This window comes from Peromyscus californicus, unplaced genomic scaffold (assembly GCF_007827085.1).
Source record: "Peromyscus californicus insignis strain IS unplaced genomic scaffold, ASM782708v3 Scaffold_20__1_contigs__length_68692818, whole genome shotgun sequence".
Lineage (NCBI taxonomy): Eukaryota > Metazoa > Chordata > Mammalia > Rodentia > Cricetidae > Peromyscus > Peromyscus californicus.
This window is the reverse complement of record NW_026294503.1, coordinates 46,518,460-46,536,910: the sequence shown is the minus strand read 5'-3', so window position 1 is coordinate 46,536,910 and position 18,451 is coordinate 46,518,460. Positions and strand designations below refer to the sequence as shown.

The 18,451-nt window shown below is 43.2% G+C and overlaps 1 protein-coding gene across 1 annotated transcript in view; it reads right to left on the bottom strand.

Annotated features, from left to right (window-relative positions):
• Positions 1-1,328: 1,328 nt before the first annotated feature.
• The window catches only part of Ep300 (E1A binding protein p300), a 72,847-nt gene continuing 55,724 nt past the window's right edge, over positions 1,329-18,451 (bottom strand). Inside the window, exons 20-31 of the mRNA XM_052748406.1 lie at positions 18,098-18,178; positions 15,898-15,954; positions 15,145-15,222; positions 12,849-12,916; positions 11,880-12,030; positions 11,619-11,765; positions 11,227-11,340; positions 10,199-10,364; positions 9,053-9,217; positions 6,360-6,521; positions 4,844-5,125; positions 1,329-4,616 (exon numbers count right to left, since the gene is read on the bottom strand). Coding sequence (XP_052604366.1) covers positions 2,424-4,616; positions 4,844-5,125; positions 6,360-6,521; positions 9,053-9,217; positions 10,199-10,364; positions 11,227-11,340; positions 11,619-11,765; positions 11,880-12,030; positions 12,849-12,916; positions 15,145-15,222; positions 15,898-15,954; positions 18,098-18,178 — 3,664 coding nt within the window. The 3' untranslated portion in view covers positions 1,329-2,423. The remainder of the gene's footprint in view (positions 4,617-4,843; positions 5,126-6,359; positions 6,522-9,052; positions 9,218-10,198; positions 10,365-11,226; positions 11,341-11,618; positions 11,766-11,879; positions 12,031-12,848; positions 12,917-15,144; positions 15,223-15,897; positions 15,955-18,097; positions 18,179-18,451) is intronic.

Sequence of the window (18,451 nt, the reverse complement as noted above, 5' to 3'; positions counted from 1 at the left end):
AGACCCCCCACGACAGGAGCCCTTACCTACATTAAAATGAATTAGGAATTCAGTTGAGACTTTTTTTTTTTGGGGGGGGGGTTCTTTTTGTTTGTTTGTTTTTCCAAGACAGAGTTTTGAGACAGGTTTCTAAGATAGTTAAGCTAACAAGTTATGAAAGATTATCTCCCAGTCCCCTCGAATCTGCTCTCTTCCCTTGCAACCTCCCACCCGAAACAAAACTTCAAAGAAAACCCCAAAACCAAATAAAAGAAACAAAAGATCTTGTAGAAGCTGTAGTGTAGTCCATTGAGTCACATTTTCCCCTCAAGCCCATCTTATATTTCAAGACTGTAAAATTGTGTGAAGAAATAATTTGGGCCGTGAGTAGTGTCACAAAGCCTGTAATCCCAGCACTCAGGATAAAGGAGCAGGACTGTTACCCGTTTGAAAGCCGACAAGTCTTTTACTTGCTGCCTGCCTGATGAGTTTAGTCTCGCAGTGAAGAGAAAGGACTCTGGCCACGTCACTGACTTCCACATGTGTCATGGCATGTAAGTGCAGACACAAAACAACAGTAACACACAACAACTTAAGTAATAATTTTTAAAAAGGTCTTCTTCTATACAGAATAGAAAGTACTGAATCCTTTGAATTGAATGGCTTTGAGACAGGGTCACTGTATGTTGTCTGGGAACCTGCCACGTAGACCAAGCTGGCTTCCAAAGAGATCTGCCTGCCTTCTGCTTCTCAAGCACTGGGATTAAAAGCACCCAGCTGACCTTCCATCTCAGCTGAAGCTGCAGGGCCTATCCTCTTCTCTTCCACAATCTTAAATAAAACTTCTCAAATGGAAAAAAATTATAATATTCTGGCCATCAAAAAAAAAAAGGGTGCCACAAAAGGCTGCTTTTTGGTGGGGCAGCGTGGGAGGTCTCTATCTCTTGAACTTTGGAAAAATTTGGCAAATTTAGTGACTTATTACATGTAAGTTAGTGGGCATGCCAAACTTTTACTCTCGGCCCAAAATAGGCTTGCTAAGTAGCAGCTTTTCTTTTTCTTTTGTGCTGAGATTTTTGGTTTTTTGTTTTGTTATTTTAAATTCTGAGACAGGGTCTCAGGTAGCGTAGACTGTCCACCAATTTGCGGCATAGCTGAAAACGACTTTCAGCTTTTGCTCTTTCTGTTTCTGTTCTCTGAGGACTAGGATTGCAGGTCCGTGCCCCCGGGCTGCTGGCTGGGGACTGACTTGTCCATGTCCCGCCAGCAGTCTACCAGCTTCATCTCCAGTGCTGACCTGGTCTTCTCTAAGACTAAGATGAGCCTTAAAGAAGTGAAACAAGCCGAGGTGTCTGTCTCACACAGTTTATTTAACAATAGGTAATAAGAAATCAAATTTAACAGTCTATACAGTGATCCAAAGTTCATATTTATAAGTAATCAACTTTAATTGCATGATTTACAACAGTTGAGGGTTTTTGCTTTCTATTTTCAAGTTTTACAGAAAGTGTATGTGTGTGTGGGGGCAGAGTAAGGAAGAAAGCAAGCGAAGAAACCTCGGACATTTGCATGTTAAAATCACCCCACTGGAGTCGTTTCTTACCCTCTTTTTAAATTTTTTCCTTTGTTAGATGTAAAAATAACAAAAAAATTCTCTCAAGAAACAGAACCACAATATTATAATACATCAATTTGGCAGCTGCCCCTGTATATTTTGAAAAAAGTCATTTTTTTTTCTCTACATGTACAAATTATCTTAATACTTGAAGTTTTACGCTCAGACTTACGGAATAGAAAATCTTCTGGAGCACAAAAGTTGACTTGAGGGGTGGAAAGAGGAGGCTTTTTTTTTTTAAACATTTTTAAAAGAACAAACATCTTTGCACCCAGAGAAAAAAATTGGTATCTTAATATATTTATATATATTTATATATATATATATATAATGTAATTTTAAGTAACATTAACCCCTTTTGTCCTCTGGTTTTAGAAATGTTCTTTTTTTTTTTTTTTAAATTCTTCCATAAAGTGAGGAAAATAGGGAAAAATGTCAACCATCTGCACCAGTAAATAATAACTATTAATATTACATATTTTCATTAATTTAAAAAAAATAATAAAACCTATTGGAGGTGCAAGGCAGGAGCATATGGTTGGCTTCAGACCTCAGTCGCCTCCCAGTGCACACTTGAACCACACACACAAGGGGGGGGGAAACGGCTGGGGTAACCAGCCATAACAAAAATATATTCTTTGTAATCTATTATCCCTCAGGTTCATCTGGCATGTTTGCTTTAAACCACAAACGGCTACTGCACAGTTTTTACATGTTCCAAGGAAAATTGTCTTTTAGGCTAAGAAAGATTCAAAAAAATTGTTTTCAGTACAAAAAGTCTTGTTAAGAGAAAATAATTTTTTTGCTCCCAAAATATTACAAGGTGTCTCTAGTGTATGTCTAGTGTACTCTGTGAGAGGTTTGAATTCAAGTCTGCATTATCAGTGCTCAGTCCCAGGTCCGTGGCGCTTGCACCGTGGAGGTTTGCCATGCCTGGATTGCTAGCAAGCTGTGAAAGCATTGAATTCTGGTCTGGGCTGGCAAAATGCCCTTGTTCCATGGGGTTGGCAGCCTGGGCAGCTACCAGTCCAGGATGTGGGGAACTGGTCTGTGGAGAAACATGGTGTGGAGAAGGCTGAGGCTGCATCCTCGGAGATGGGCTGGAATGGGGGGGCTGAGACTGTGGTCGCGGAGAAGGGACGGGCTGGGGAGAACGCACTTGATTGGAGAGAGAATTAGGGATCTGCGGACCTTGCAGGTGTGGGGACTGTGCCTGGTTTGGGAGCATATGCTGCTGTGGACTCATAGGGTTGGGCTGAGCAGGAGACCCTATTTGTTGCTGAAGAAGTCGCTGCTGATAGGCCTGCAGACTCGCTCCTGCCTCTGCTCCCAAAGCCTGGGGGAGCTGGCCCATCTGTCCCATATTCCCTTGCTGCATCTGCTGCATGTGATGCTGCATCCGCTGCTGCTGCTGCTGCTGCTGCTGGGGTGGGTAGCCAATTCCTTGGGGTTGCTGGAACTGGTTGTGGTTAGCCATTCCAGGGCCAATTCCTGGCCCAGCTCCCTGCTGCTGCATCATCTGCCGTCTTAAGATGTCTCGGAACTGTGAAGGCATGGCATTGTGATTCATGTTCATTTGCTGAGCCTGGGGACTCATTCCTCCCATGGGTGGCTGGAGCTGCTGCTGGGGTTGCTGTTGGGGAAGGCCAGCTCTCTGGACACCTGCCTGCATAGGATTCATGTTCTGCAAGGCGGGGTTGGAGTGGACACCTTGCTGACCAGGCATGGTAGGTGGCTGCAGCCCTGGCTGTCCCTGGGGCATGCCAGGCTGTCCAGGCAGAGGTTGTGGATTGGAGTTGGCATACTTGGCAGCCCGCTGCTTGATAAATGCAGCCAACAGTTGGGGGTTGGCGTGAAGGATACTAAGCACCTGTTGCTGCTGTAAGGGAGAACTGGGAGACCTGAGAGTCCGCAAAAGGTTTTGTAAGGCTTGTTGAGACACAGTGCCTGGTTTAAGTGGGCTCACACCTACTTGGCCCAATCCTGGCTGTGGTGCCATGTTCAAGGGCTGACCATGCTGGGCCACTGACATCATGGCTGGCCTTGGCATCCCTGACTGCATCTGCTGTGGCTGAGGCATTCCTCCTTGGGCCCAAGGTGGCTGCTGCTGCATTCCCGTGGGACCCATTCCTGGCTCCAAATGCCCACCAGGACCTCTAGCCATGGGAGGTGGGTTCATGCCCATAGGGGCCATGGGTGTCATCGGGGGCATCTGGTGCTGGATGGGCCTTTGGAAAATTTGTACATGAGCCATCTGGCGTTGTGTCTCTGCTGCCCTCTGAATCTGCATCGCCATTTCTACTGCAGCAGGTGGAGGCCCTGGAAGAGAGGGCTGAGCAGTCTGAGGTGGGGTTGGTGGGGTGACTTGGCCTGCTGCCTTACCCTGGGACACAGGGCCTGTAGTTTGAGTCCTGGGCAAGTAGGGCGGCATGTTGTTGGGAGGAGTGGGCTGAGGTTGAGAGGTGGGTTGGGGCTGGGGTGTCTGTGGGGTGGATGGTTGTTGGCCAGTTGGGGTGGTAGGAGTAGCAGGAGTTGGGGAAGGCAGGCCCTGCTGCTGCCCCGCCACACCAGTCCGCTGCATGCTGGCCATCCTCCTGCGGAGCATCTGAGCCTGTTGGAGCCGGTGCTGCAGCTGTTGCTGCCTGAGCTTTTGCTTGATGTTGAGGCAGAATGGCACCGGACATTTGTTCTCCTGGCAGTGCTTGGCGTGGTAGCAGCAGAGGGCGATGAGCTGTTTGCAGATGGGGCATCCACCATTGGTTTTCCGTTTGCAGCCTTTGGTGTGCTGCACGACCCTCTTCATCTTCTGGCAGGAAGGCAGGGAGCAGTTGGCATTGCGGCACTGGCAGGCATGTACCAGAGACTGTATGCAGCGTTGGATGCTCAGGCGGCGAGAGTCTCCTGGGCTCTGTGTGGCTGCTGCTTGCTGGTTGTTACTCTCGTCATCCAAGCCAAGGCCTAGTTTCTCCATTTTGTGGTCATGGTTTTTAGTGTTATAACAGGTGATACACAGATCATAATCCTGGAGGGGAAAACAGAGATGAATGTCAACTCTGCAAGACTGAAATAATTGAAAAGCGTTGTGTATATTTTGATAGGGCTAGACAAGCTCCGTTTATACAAAGACAAAACCATTCTCTTCATCTCGTCACTCCCCACGAGGGCAGGTGTTTTCAACACGTGCCTATATAAGTCAGACAGTGGGGACCAATGCGGCCTGTCCTGCCCTGCCCACAAGGTGGTACCCACCTCACACACAGTGCAATGCCAGCGTGTCTCCACATGGTGCTTGCACTCGTTGCAGGTGTAGACAAATCGATCTTGACTCTGTGTATGCAGCTCCACCAGCATGCACATGGTAGACCACTGGGCTCTTCGGAGGGAAGAGAATTCCAGGTGCTTATCCCTTGCAAGGGTGAGGAATGCATCTCGACCATCCATCAGGTCACAGGGGATGAGAGGGTCAGGATCAACAATGGGAGGCAGGGAGTTGGGAGCAGGACAAGCGATGAGGCGGATTACAAAGAAGACCTGCCAAGAGACAAGATCATTGTGACTCTGCAACTACAATGTCACTGCAGCAGAAAGGCACCAGAGGGGACCACAGCAGGGTGAGTGGGTTCAGGGTTAGCTGACAGCCACACTTCCCGTCTCCTATCCTTGTTCATTTTGAGACTTGAGTATAAAGAACCTAAAACTCAAGCCAGGTGGTGATTGTGCACACATTTACTCTAACACTCAGGAGGAAGCCCAGGTAGATCTCTGTGAGTTGGAGGCCAGCCTGGTCTACAAAGTGAGTTCCAGGATAGCCAGGGCTACACAGAGAAACCCTGTCTTGAAAACAAACAAACAAACAAACAAACAAACAAATGAAAAAAACCAAACCAAAAGAACCCTTTAAACTTATATCCTGTTACTTTATTTCCATAACATCTTCAAGATAAGAACAGTCTAGGGCTGGGTGTAGTTGACACAGCACTCTGAAGTCAGAATCAGGTGCTTTCTGTGAGTTTGAGACAAGTCTGGTCTACACAGTTAGAACCTGTCTAAACCAAACTAAACCAAACCAAACAGACTAGTTCAGGGCTAGCACACATGCAGTCAGTAGTATACTTTAAGATGGGGCCTGTAGTTTAACCTGAATCTAAGTACAAGGAAGTATCCAGTCAAATCTAAATGGAGATACTATGCAAGACCCTGGCCTGGACTACTCAACAAAAATGCCCATGGCATGACCTGTTCGAAAAGGACCACCGTGAAGACATGGCAACTCAACACAATTCTCATCAGTTTGGATGTTTTTTTTGGAAGGTACTTGCTAAAACACAGACAACAAATAAATAAATTTATGTTCATGAGTGCTTTGCCTGAATGTATGTCTCTGAACCACTTGAGATTCTAGCGCCTAAGATTAGACAATTTAAGTCGAATCAATTACCATGAGCTTATTCAAACAGTACTTTATCCCCAAAATGGGCCAGGATATTAGGAGTGTATTCTGATAGTGGTGTCTGCTAGAATGCAGGCCCTTCCTTGCCAGTGGCATGGTTGAGGGAATGGATATCAGCCACACAGTTAAAATTAAAACGTTTTCTGTTTTACACCAAAGTCTATACACATATTCTTTTCATCCCAGTCATCCCTCAAATCATTTCTGTCCTCTTCATTTTCAGCAACCTGGAGTTCTCATTACAATATCAGTTGGGATGGGCATTGAGAACATCAATGCTACACAGAACCTTCTACCCTGAAGATTGCCCCTCACCTCTTTATGCTTTTCCATGGTGGCATACAGTTTCTGAGACAGGTCATTAGACACATTGGGCATACCAGGCTTCTTCTTATTGCCCCTACTCAGGCTGCTCTTGTTTTTGCTGGTTTTCTTGTTATTCTTCTTCTTAGCATTTTTGCTGTCCCCTTTTGTTACCTGTAGGGCAACACAAAGTAGAAATGAAAATGTTGTTTGGACGAATTTGGAAATAAGATTGAAGGCAAAAGCTTCTTTTCTTTGAAACAGGATACTACATTCTTGCCGGTATTTTATTTCTCTAGATGCTCATCATCCACTCTTTTTTAAACTATTTCTTTTTTTTGTTTGTTTTGTTTTTCAAGACAGGGTTTCTCTGTGTAGCTTTGCGCCTTTCCTGGAACTCGCTTGGTAGCCCAGGCTGGCCTCGAACTCACAGAGATCCACCTGGCTCTGCCTCCCAAGTGCTGGGATTAAAGGTGTGCAGCCACCACCGCCCGGCCTAAAACTGTTTCTTATTTTACCCCACCAGCTAATGCATAACTATTCTTTTATTTATGTTTGTGTGTGTAGCTGTAGGAGTGTGTGCCACCCACGTGTAGGTGCTTTCAGAGGCTGTTTGATTCCAAAACTGGAGTTACAGTTATGAGCTTCCTGTTGTGGGTGCAGGGAACAGAATGGAACTGAGGTCCTCTGAAAGAGCAGCAAGTACTCTTGAGTACTGAGCCACCTCTCCTAATTGCCTCCTAGTGAAGACCTCAAGCTTCATTAAAGAAATGAAAACTTGTAAACTTATCTAGAAAACCCCCATTTTGACAGGCAGTGGTGGCACACACCTTTAATCCCAGCACTTGGGAGGCAGAGACAGGCGGATCTCTGAGTTTGAGGCCAGCCTGGTCTACAGACTGAATTTCAGGACAACCATATCTACACAGAGAAACTCTATTTAGAAAAAAACAAAAGCCAGGCGGTGGTGGCGGCGCACGCCTTTAATCCCAGCACTCGGGAGGCAGAGGCCGGCGGATCTCTGTGAGTTCAAGGCCAGCCTGGTCTACAAAGTGAGTTCCAGGAAAGGCGAAAAACTACAGAGAAACCCTGTCTCGAAAAACCAAAAATAAATAAATAAAATAAAATAAACAAAAAGCCTGAGTTTACAGAGTTACAGAGATTGATGTGTCCCATATTTGGGACAGGGGTGAAGAATGAGTGGCACCAAGGTTGGTGACCCACGAAAACCATGGAGCATGAAGTGGGAACCAGGAAGCAGGCTTTGGTGTTTTGTCTCCTCTTTCACCCACAATCTATCAGTGAATTTAACCAAAGGTTAAAGCATTTTGGAGAGCGGGCTTGCTCCCTCCATTAATCCCGGCACTTGGGAGGCAAAGGCAGATGATGGGGGCCAGCCTGGTCTATAGAGTGAGTTCCAAGACAGCCAGGGCTATATAGAGAAACCCTGTCATGGGGAAGGGAGGAGATTTTGGTAAATTGGGGGGGGGGGGGGGGGGAGGGAGGGAGAGAGGGGGAGAGAGAGAGAGAGGGGGGGGGAGGGGGAGGGAGAGAGAGAGAGAGAGAGAGAGAGAGAGAGAGACTGACTTGTGTATCATGGAATTTCACCTCAGCCTTAAACTGACCTTCCTATATCTACCATCCAAATACTGAGATTACAGGCCGGCAACTGCCATGCTCGGCTTAAGAGCCTTTGTTTTGTTTTGTTTTTTGATGCTGTAGACTGAACTTTTTCTAGGGCCCTTGCATGTATGTGTGTTCATGTTTGAGCACCACAGCACACAGGTGTGGAGGTCAGAGAATAATGTATGAGAGCCAGTTCTCTGCTTCAACAGTCTGGGGCCAAAGAGTGAACTCAGGGTTTGGGGGCTAAAGGCCTTCACCCAGAGCCATCTCACCTGCCCAAGCTTTGTTTTGGACATGGTTTCAGTACATAGAAGTCTGGCTTTAGAACTCACATATACCTTCCTGTCTCTGCCTTTTGAATGCTTAAATAAAAAAGTGTATCACTGTGCCTAGCCAGAACTGATTTTACTAAGTTGAAACCTAGAAAACATGGTCAATAAGAGACTAGGGTACTAGGTCAGGTTCTATAAAGCAGACAGGTTAAGTCTGTTCCCGGCCTCTTTTTGTATGGTTAAGTTAAAAAGCAGTTATTAAAAAGGCTGTGTGGGTATAGCATTTCAGTGGCAGAGAACCTGCCTAGTAGTAGCACATCAGCCTGGGCATGATCATTAGCACTTCTAGAAAAATACACCAGAGAGGATATGTGGGCTACAAACCTGTACTAGTTATAATTTGGCCAGTTAGGTAGTTTTACTGTATATTTTTCAGGAGCTTCAACGTCTAGGATACTAGTTAGAATCACAGTAACCCTTCGTTCTGAGACAGGGTTGGCTCTGCAGCCAAGGTGGGCCTTGAACTATGTGGCCCAGGCTGACTTTGCATTCCCTGAGTGCTGAGAATAAGATGTGTGCAGACCACTAAGTGGACGGGGAGAGGTGGCGCACGCCTTTCACCCCAATATTCGGGAGGCAGAGGCAGGTGAATCTCTGTGAGTTCAAAGCAAACCTGGTCTACAGAGTGAGTTCCAGGACAGCGAGCGCTGTTACACAGTTGTTTCAACAAACAAACAAAGACATTGTAAACTCCTTTCTGTATTATCAGGTATCAACACAGACACTGCAGAGAAAAAGAGCCCTTACATCAGTACTCTCGTTGCTGGTGTTCTCTTCCCGTTTTCTCTCTTCCTCTTCCTGTTCAAGTTCTTTAATGCTTTCTTCCAGAACATTGGGCCAGAAATCACCTTCAAAGTAGGGTAACTCCTTTGCACTTGTTAATCGATCTTCAGTAGCTTGTTTTAAAATATCCTGTTGAAAAAAACCAAAAAACCCAAGTAATTAGGAATTTCAAAGTACAATTAGGAATTTCTAAGCTTTATTTTCTTAAAAAGCTTTCATTGTATGGCAAAAATCAAAATGTCCTCCAGGGCACAAGCCAGAGACATTGAGAACACATTTGAAATTGTACCAATATATTTCCTTCTTCGAGAGAGGTTTTCACTATGTACCCCTGGCTGGCCTGGAGCTCATTATGTAGAATAGGCTGGCCTCAGAACTCACAGAGATCTACCTGCTTCAGTCTCCTGAGTGCTAGGATTAAAGGCGTACTTCACCATGCCTAGTTATTTTTTGAGACATGTCACTACGTAGCCCAGGATGTTCAGGAATTCCCTACATAGATCCACTGAGGCCAGAAAAGGTCAGATTACCTGAAATGAAGAGTCATAGATGAACGTTGAGCCACCACATGGGTGTTGGAAACTGAATCTAGGTCCTCTGCAAGAATAACAAGGCCTCTAAACTGCTGATCATCACTCCAGAGACCCATGATAGTTGTCTTAACCTCCTAATCCTCTTGCCTTGATTTCTGAAGTGAGATTAGAGGCAAGCACTACCAGATTTTGCTGATGCGTAAGCCACCTAACACCTAGCTTTTCTTACTTTGAAAATTTCTGTATAAAACATATACTTTATCTGGGTGGTGGTGGTGCACACCTTTGATCCCAGCACTCGGGAGGCAGAGGCAGGCGGATCTCTTGAGTTCCAGGCCAGCCTGGGCTACAGAGTAAGTTCTAGGACAGGTGCCAAAGGTACACAGTACACAGAAAAATCCTCTCAAAAAACCAAAACCAAACCAAAACAAAATAAAAAAAACCTTTAATGAATTAAAAAATATATTTTAATGAATTAGCATAGTTATAGCAATTACCCATTATAGGCCAGAACAGAAGACTTGTCCAAGAGAAGACAAAAATAGTAAGACTAATTCATTTCCGTGTTCCAACTGACCTTGTAATCATGGACAATACGTTCTGATACAGCCTTGTCAAGCATCTTTTTGTACCATTCCTGTAGGCGCTTGGGCTTTGGGATCTTCTGATCGGGAGGATGGCAGTGGAAGATGTAGTCATCCCCTTCACTCGGTGGACATGCCCAAATATGCCCTGTTGTGTATCTAAAACATGGAGATAAGGAAATCAAGAAGATATCATTTGTGCTAGAGAAAGGCAGTGATACACTGTAAACCACAAGGTGAAAAAACACAGACACAAATGCTTACTTTTAAGAAGACCAAAACCCAGATCCAAATGCTTAGGAGCAACTTAAGCACTAAGAGTTCTCATACCACCTATTTGTTTTGAAAGGCCATGGAGGCATGTTGTGAATTTCATTTATAGAGGGGATAACAGTTCTTGATCCTAAAGTCTGTGCTTTAAGATCGAAAGATATGTACTTTAAGGCAAGAATACCTTCAGATCTAACTTATAAATGAACTTGTACTCTCCATCCCCAAGCCTCTCACGTGCTGAAATTTTAAGTGCACACTATCACATTGAACTTGTTTTTAGTCTTTATATCCAAGTACAAAAGGATCAAGGAAAATTTTTATCTTTAAATGAGTAATATCAACAACTCACCCCCCCCCCCCCCCAATTTTATGTGCATTGGTGCGAGGATGTCAGATCTCCTGGAACTGGAGTTACAGACAGTTGTGAGCTGCCATGTAGGTGCTGGAAATTGAACCCAGGTTCTCTGGAGGAACAGTCAATGCTCTTAAACTGCTGAGCCATCTCTCCAACCAATATCAATAACTTTTAATTCAAACTGAAAATATAAGAGTTTAACTAAACAAACTAGAACTAAAGGATTAGTGAAGTAGGGAAATATATAATGACATCAGATTCCTATCACAGAGGATCTAACAGGTTCAAGTCATAGCTTTAATATATCACGACCAACACAAGAAAACCAAATATATACTTACACATTTCCACAACACATTGTTTTTAAAAGACGGCAATTATTAATAGGCTTACCCCAATTTCTTGACATATTCTAAATATCCAATTAGGATTTCATGATAGACTGCAGTCCTCAAGCATTTAGGACGGAAGAAATGAACACTATCGAGGTAAGATATGTATACTCTCCTATATCAAAAACAGGGAGAGAAAAATGTTCTATCACATATTAAGTTATTATTTACATGGCTAAAAACATTTTCCTTCTTTCCTGTGCTCACTGTTATTGTGGCTGTGTGGGGACCAGAGTTGGCCATGGCTTCTGTGTCATTTTTACCTGGTACATGCTATACACAACATCACGTTTCTGCCAGGTGAGCTTTTGTACTAGTTATAGTATGAACCCAATCCCATGCTGTTCCCACCCTCACAAAATGAGAAGCTGGTCATGGTTAAGAAAGTCCTACCTTTGGTTGGGTGGGGGGCAATCAGAACCATACTCTTGAACATGCATGCCAAAGAAACACAAGTCAACACCATCGATTTCTTCAAAGGCAAAAAGGGCCTTGGTTCGGTATGGAAAAGATTCTGCCATCTCTCCACTATCTACAAACCTACACAGTTCAGATTGAAAGGAGACCACATATCACTCAGGTGGACATTATCAACAGTGACTGAGCAAACAGAACTGTGGATCTACAAGAGGAGAAAAGGAAATTACTAGACACCTTGCTTTCATGCCTGGTTTCACCTCCACAGTTTTGTCAGAAGCGTGAACAACTCTAACAGTGACCTCTCCTGATTCAGGGTGATTTTGTCGCCTTAGGAAGTCATTCACTCGATTCTCCAGGAAGGTGCCAAGTCTGGTAGATGGCAATCCTAGGAATATAAAAAGTTAAGTTACCAAAGTGTGGGACTGGGCTCAGTTCCAAGTATTAAAGAGTAGGAAGAAAGTTACTATGGTTCAAATTTTTACTGTCAATCTTGAGGTTCATCTATAAAACTGACGTATTTGATTTTTTTGTTTGGTTGTCGAGACAGGATTTCTTTTTGTAGCCCTGGCTGTCCTGGAACTCACTCTGTAGACCAGGCTGTTGTGGAACTCACAGAGACCCACCTGCCTGAGTATGGGGTTAAAGGCGTGCACCACCACAGCTTAGCTTGTATTTGGTTTTTAATACTGTAAGGTAACTCAGCTATCCTATTCCTTAACACACAGGCTTATCTAAGGCCTGAAGGTCTCTGTAAATTACCTCTATACTGCCAAAGGAGGGAAACTGAGTACTCCTGTGACAATAATTCTAGTCAATCACTTTTACACTTGGTCCACATTATGACCTGCGCCAGAACAAGAATAAAAAAGAAAAAATATTAACAAAAGTCCCTTTTAAAAAATTTTCTAAATAGTTCAGTATGCTGTAGAATTATTTCATGTTGGTTTAAAATTTTTGTTTCTTTCTTGAAACAAAAGAGTCTCACTACTTAGCCAAGACTGGCCTCAAACTCAGAGATCCAACTGCCTTTGGAATACAGGGATAAAGAGGTGTGTGCTGCAACAGTTGGAACAGACAGAACTGATGAATTTGGGCTGGTTTCATTTTCACTACTCTTCAGGTATCTGGAATTAAAGGCATGAACCCACACCACTTGGCTATATTTTTTAAACCAAATTTTTTATCTCAAATAATGATACTTACTTTTAGCAGAAAACTTATTTTCTTTCCTAGTGCGTGCAGTTTTCTTTAAACAGCCATCACAGACAAACCTAAAATGTAAATGAGGACATTGCTTATACAACCACTACCACCACTGACTTGGCACAATAATTCCTACATATGTAACAGTGTACAAATAGCTTTTAGAAGGCAGGCTTGGGAGTTCTAGCTGAGAGAGACAGAGAACAACTATAATCTCAACTGGGAATGGGAGACAGTAAGATCAGGAGAAGCTGCTGGCCAGCCTGGGCTACAGTGAGACCATCTCAAAAAAACCACCACTAACTAAACAAAGGACCTTTTCCCTTTCCTTAGGTTTCTGTGCTATACATTTATAATCCCAGCACCTGAGAGGTAGAGGTAAGTTGGAGGGTATTCTTGATTATACAACAAGTGTGACATCAATCTATGTTTCTTCACACACACAATCCAACCCCTCTACCCCCATCATTTCTATAAATATACACCAGGCAAGTTTCCCTACCACTGAACTGCATCCCTCAGCTATTATACTCAAGCTGGTCTTTAACTCTCAATTTCCCCATGCCAGCCTCCAAAGTAGGATTTAAATTCTATAGGAAAGCAGTTTCTGACTTGAGGCCAGTCTGGTCTACAGTGTGAGTTCCAGGACAGGCAGGTGGTGTCACATGCCTTTCATCCTACCACTTGCACTTGGGAGGCAGAGGTAAGAGAAACTCTGAGTTCTAGGCCAACCTGGTCTATAGAGCGAATTCCATGCCAGCTAGCATTGTTACACAGAAAAGGGATGTCTCGAAAAACAAATACAAAAATAAAACAAAAATTACATGTGTTTTTGGGTATGTGGATGCCAGAAAAAGGGCATTGGATTCCTTGGAACAAACATTGCAAGCTGTTGTGAGCTGACTTGGGTGCTAAGAACTGAACTTGGGTCTTCTCTAAGAGCAATACACACCAGGCCCCATTAATACAGTATAAATGATTATATCTTTAACCGGCTGGTTGATCTTAAATTCTAATGTCAATCTTACCAAGTATGTCTTTGAACGTGCATATTTAAAGACAAATTACAGAGAAAATTGAAAGGTCATCATTGACAATCACTATTGGCAATTTTCAGATACATTAAATGACATTTTCCGTTTCTTTCATCTGCTTAGCTGTATCAACAATTGGTCTAGTAAGGGAGCAATACACAGTGAGGAGATCCTACCCACTACAACATAAACTTGACTCTAACTTGTTTTTCCTGGGGAAGAAAGACCAGTTCCTCTCTCACAAAATGAGAGGTCTGCTTTCTGAATCTCATTCGACATCCTCTGCGTCTATACCATAGTACAGCTATGTAACTTACTGGCCTGCACTCCCCCCAGCGTCATTCAGTACACCATTACAACTAGCATGTTTCATAAAGGAGGAGGTATCCTTGGCTTTATATTACCACCTGTACCATTCTAAAGATTGCAGTATCAGGAAGCATTTTCAAGTCTGGCACATTTAATTATAGCTAACAGTGGCTTTAATATCAGCATTACATTTCCTTCCTTTCTTTTACAGAGACAGGTTTTCACCATATTGTCCAGATTTAAGATTTATTTTTTTAAAAAATATGTATAGGTAGCTGCCTACAAAAGGCTGAGAGGCTGAGAGGTGGGTGCCACACCTGTGTAGGCATTACAGGTGTTTTGGGTGTCCTAACACTTGGAGTGCTTCACTCAGGGAGCCAACTCCTCAGCTGCTCTTTAAAGTTTTAAAATGGTTTTGGGCTGATCCCTTTCCAATCCAAAGAGAAAAAAGTTTCGGCAGTGTGAGGATAAAACCCAGAGCCTGCTGGGCAACGGTGGCGCACAGCTTTGATCTCAGCACTCAGGAAGGAAGAGCCAAGTGGATCTCTGTGAATTTGAGTCCAGCCTGGTCTACAGAGCAAGATCCAGGACAGGGGCCAAAACTACACAGAGAAATCCTGTCTCAAAAAACAACCCAGAGCCTAACTTGTGGCAAACATGCTGGAACAGTAAGCCAGATTCTGAGCCCAAAGAAAATACTCAGAAGATTGTAACTTTACTCAGGTATGGGGATACACACCTTTGATCCTAGCACTCAGGGGGCAGGAGGAGGAGGGTTCTCTTGAATTTAGGGACAACCTGGTCTACATAGCATGTTCCTAGCTATAGAGAGCTACACAGTGAGACCCTAGCTTGAACAAAACCAAACCATAATTTTGAACATATAATACAGTCATGGATAAGAATGCTCATGGAAAGAAAAGAAAACACTCTGCCAGTGTCCTAAGCCTCACCCCGATGGCCAGATTATCTCATGATGAAGGACACAGATCTGGTGCATCTTTCTTCCACATTCTGTGCACTCAACAAACCTAGAAATAAAAAGTATCAATTTCAAAGATTGATCTCAAATCATCACCAAATGAAATGTTCAGTATCTCCCGTAAATTCTAACAATTCAATAGAAAATCAACTGTCATGCCAAAGAATTAAAAAATTAGTTTAGATTTCTGGCTTTAATGTTATAGGTAAAGCAAATTTCAAAAACATTAAAGCACAGCTATTTAACCAACAATCTAAAATTTCAGAGAAAGACAGCAAGAGAAGATAACTGCTAAGACTGTGGTCATCTCATCACAGAGGAACCTGTGTTTTTTTACTTTTAATTTTTTGTTCCCCTGGAGCTGAGGACTGAATCCAGAGCCTTGTGCTTGCTAGCAAGCACTCTACCACTGAGCTAAGTCCCCAACCCGAGGCACCTGTACTTTTCAGTGCTTTAGGCTCAGAAAGCCAACCTGTGTCTAAGGGATTCTCTGTATGCACTGGAAATGCAAAGAAGAGAGAGCACAGCCCTAGGCAGGAGTAGTATGCACTCGACAGGGAACACTGAATGAACACTAAGGGCAATAGCCTTAGTGTCTAAATGTTTCTATTTACTATTGACTAGCTATTAAACATTTATGACATGTAAATATTAGCATAAGAATATTAAGCCATCTTGGAAAAAAGGCCCAGAGTGTACTAACAATTCACAGGAAACTACTTACAGTTCAGGATCCAACGTGTCATTTTTTCTCTTGGAAAATTGTTCTTTATTTATTGTACTAAGGAGAGAAAATGGATATAATGAGAAAAAAATACACACAAATAACTACTTGAATATACAGCAATCTGAATGCTGTTTGAATAAAATTCATTTTCTGTATTTCTTGGGTCATAGAACATTTAGTTGTCTCTAAGAGTGTTCTACAGTACCTCATTATGTAGCTAAGGCTGGCCTTGAACTCATAGAGCTCTCCAGGCCCCTGCCTCGTGTTACCATGGCTAGCTCTTCTCTTTTAAAGTCTGGTTCACTATACAGTGTACAGGAGGGACTCTGTATTATCTGCTGCTCCCAGATTGTGAACATGGTGGTTATAAACTATTAAAGAATAGTTTTTGCCAGGCACAGTGGTGCACACCTTTAAGCCCAGCACTCAGGAGGCAGAGGCAGGGGTTTGAGGCCAGCCTGGTCTACATAGTGAGTTCTAAGACAACCAATGGTATGTAGGGACCATGTCTTTAAAAAACAAACACACACAAGAATAGTTCTATTTGGGAGGCTGAGGATGGAAAATTGCCTGGAGTATGAGGCTAGTCTAGAATACAGAGTAAGATCCTCCCCTCACCGCCACTCCAAAAAGAACACAGAAACCAAACCAGTTGACAGGTATGTGTCAACAGTGGTGTGTGTGTACCTCTAATCCCCATGTTCATGTTCAGAGGCAAGAGGATTTCAAATTAGATACCAACCTGGACTACATAATGAGATCCTAGAAGGGTGGAATTAAAAAACAAAAAATAGGGGGAGGGGACCTACTCCTCCATTTTAGGGAGGAGGTTTGGTTTTAGGAACCAAATGGTCAAGTTCAGTATTTTTAAGCAGTGGTGGAAACAGAGGCTAAGTGCATACTTCAGATTCCTGTAGTTACCTCAGATTCAATATGAAGGACAAAAATTATATTATTTCATAGTATTTATTTTCCATGACTTCACAGACTGCCCTTGACATTTTGATGCTATGGTTTTTCCTTACTAAACAATATTCGCATTTAAATGTTTCTTACATAAATAAAAGTCTCACAAGGTTCATTCGCCTTCCTGTATGTCCTAAGAACTTGATAGGAGACTCTAAGACCAACAGCACTCAGAATGACATGAGAACTTTTAAAAAATTCAGTCTCTTAGGCCCCTTATAGACCTGTAGAACCACGAAGGGAATTCTATACTTTCTAACCTTAGAGCCTTACTGATTTAAGGCCACTCTGTGATTCCAGGGGACAAGCGTGCACACCCCTGACCATTGCAGGGAAATCCCTCCCTAGTGTGGACTTCTCTCATTCTGCTAAGACTCGGAATGTCTTTAGGTTCCCAGCATCTGTTCTCCTACACCGGATTTCAATAGTAATTGAAAGGGAAAGTGCTGCTGTACAACATAAAAAGTTCGCCGGGCGGTGGTGGCGCACACCTTTAATCCCAGCACTCGGGAGGCAGAGCCAGGCGGATCTCTGTGAGTTCGAGGCCAGCCTGGACTACCAAGTGAGTTCCAGGAAAGGCGCAAAGCTACACAGAGAAACCCTGTCTCGAAAAACCAAAAAAAAAAAAAAAAAAAGTTCTTCATTAAGTTGTCTATTATGCTGAAATATGGCATTTAACTCTATGTTACAGAGACTAACATTACTAGCTGACAGTTCAGCCCATGTGTTGAAAATTTTCTTGGTGTTTTTAACACTAAAAGCTTAAAAAACTACAAAACCTCGGGAAGACTCATTTAAAGATTTATATTAATTAAAGTCTATTCACTGGGCACTATGTTATCCGCAAGAGATAAGTATAAGGGCAGTTAGTATGAGTCCAAACTTTGTCAAATTCAATATACTTAAAAAAAACCCCAAACTTATTAAGATGACCATCCAATGCTCAGGTATTTCTAAGCTCAGCAATAGCTCACAGAACTTTGTTATGTCAACAGAATCTAGGAAAACTAGTCGGGTAGCCAGTAGCCAGAGATAAGTACCTCTATGTGAGAGAATGCAACTGAAAATTAATAATTTCATTCACCTTAAACTCATTTGTATTTAAATAGCTGGCTATGACTGGTGGGATACAACGTTGGAGGGACAACAATCTGATATCACTTAAAAATGCCTGAGAACAACCACCTGAGAATGGAGAATCAAAAGAACATTTTCAAAATAATGTACTTACGTTTGAGGCTGAGAAGGGTCATCCCCCAAAGAAACGCTCTCCCCTTGGATTTCATTGAAACACTTCTCACAGAAATGATACCTGTCGGCAAGAAGGCCATACTGGGGTGAACTGTTCCGTTCACACAACACAGCCCAAGCCAAGCAACGAAGCCACCAATCACAGCAGGCCAAGGAGGGGAACGGGAGCAGAGAGCAGGTCATCAACGGCGACAAGGACATTCAATGATGTAGATTTATGGGCCCCACAGTTTGGGTTTGTTTTGTTTTTTGTTTTTGTATTTTTTTTGTAATTTTTTTTTTGTAATCAAAGCCAAGTGCAGACAACGACAAGCATGAGGGAGGAAAAAAAAAC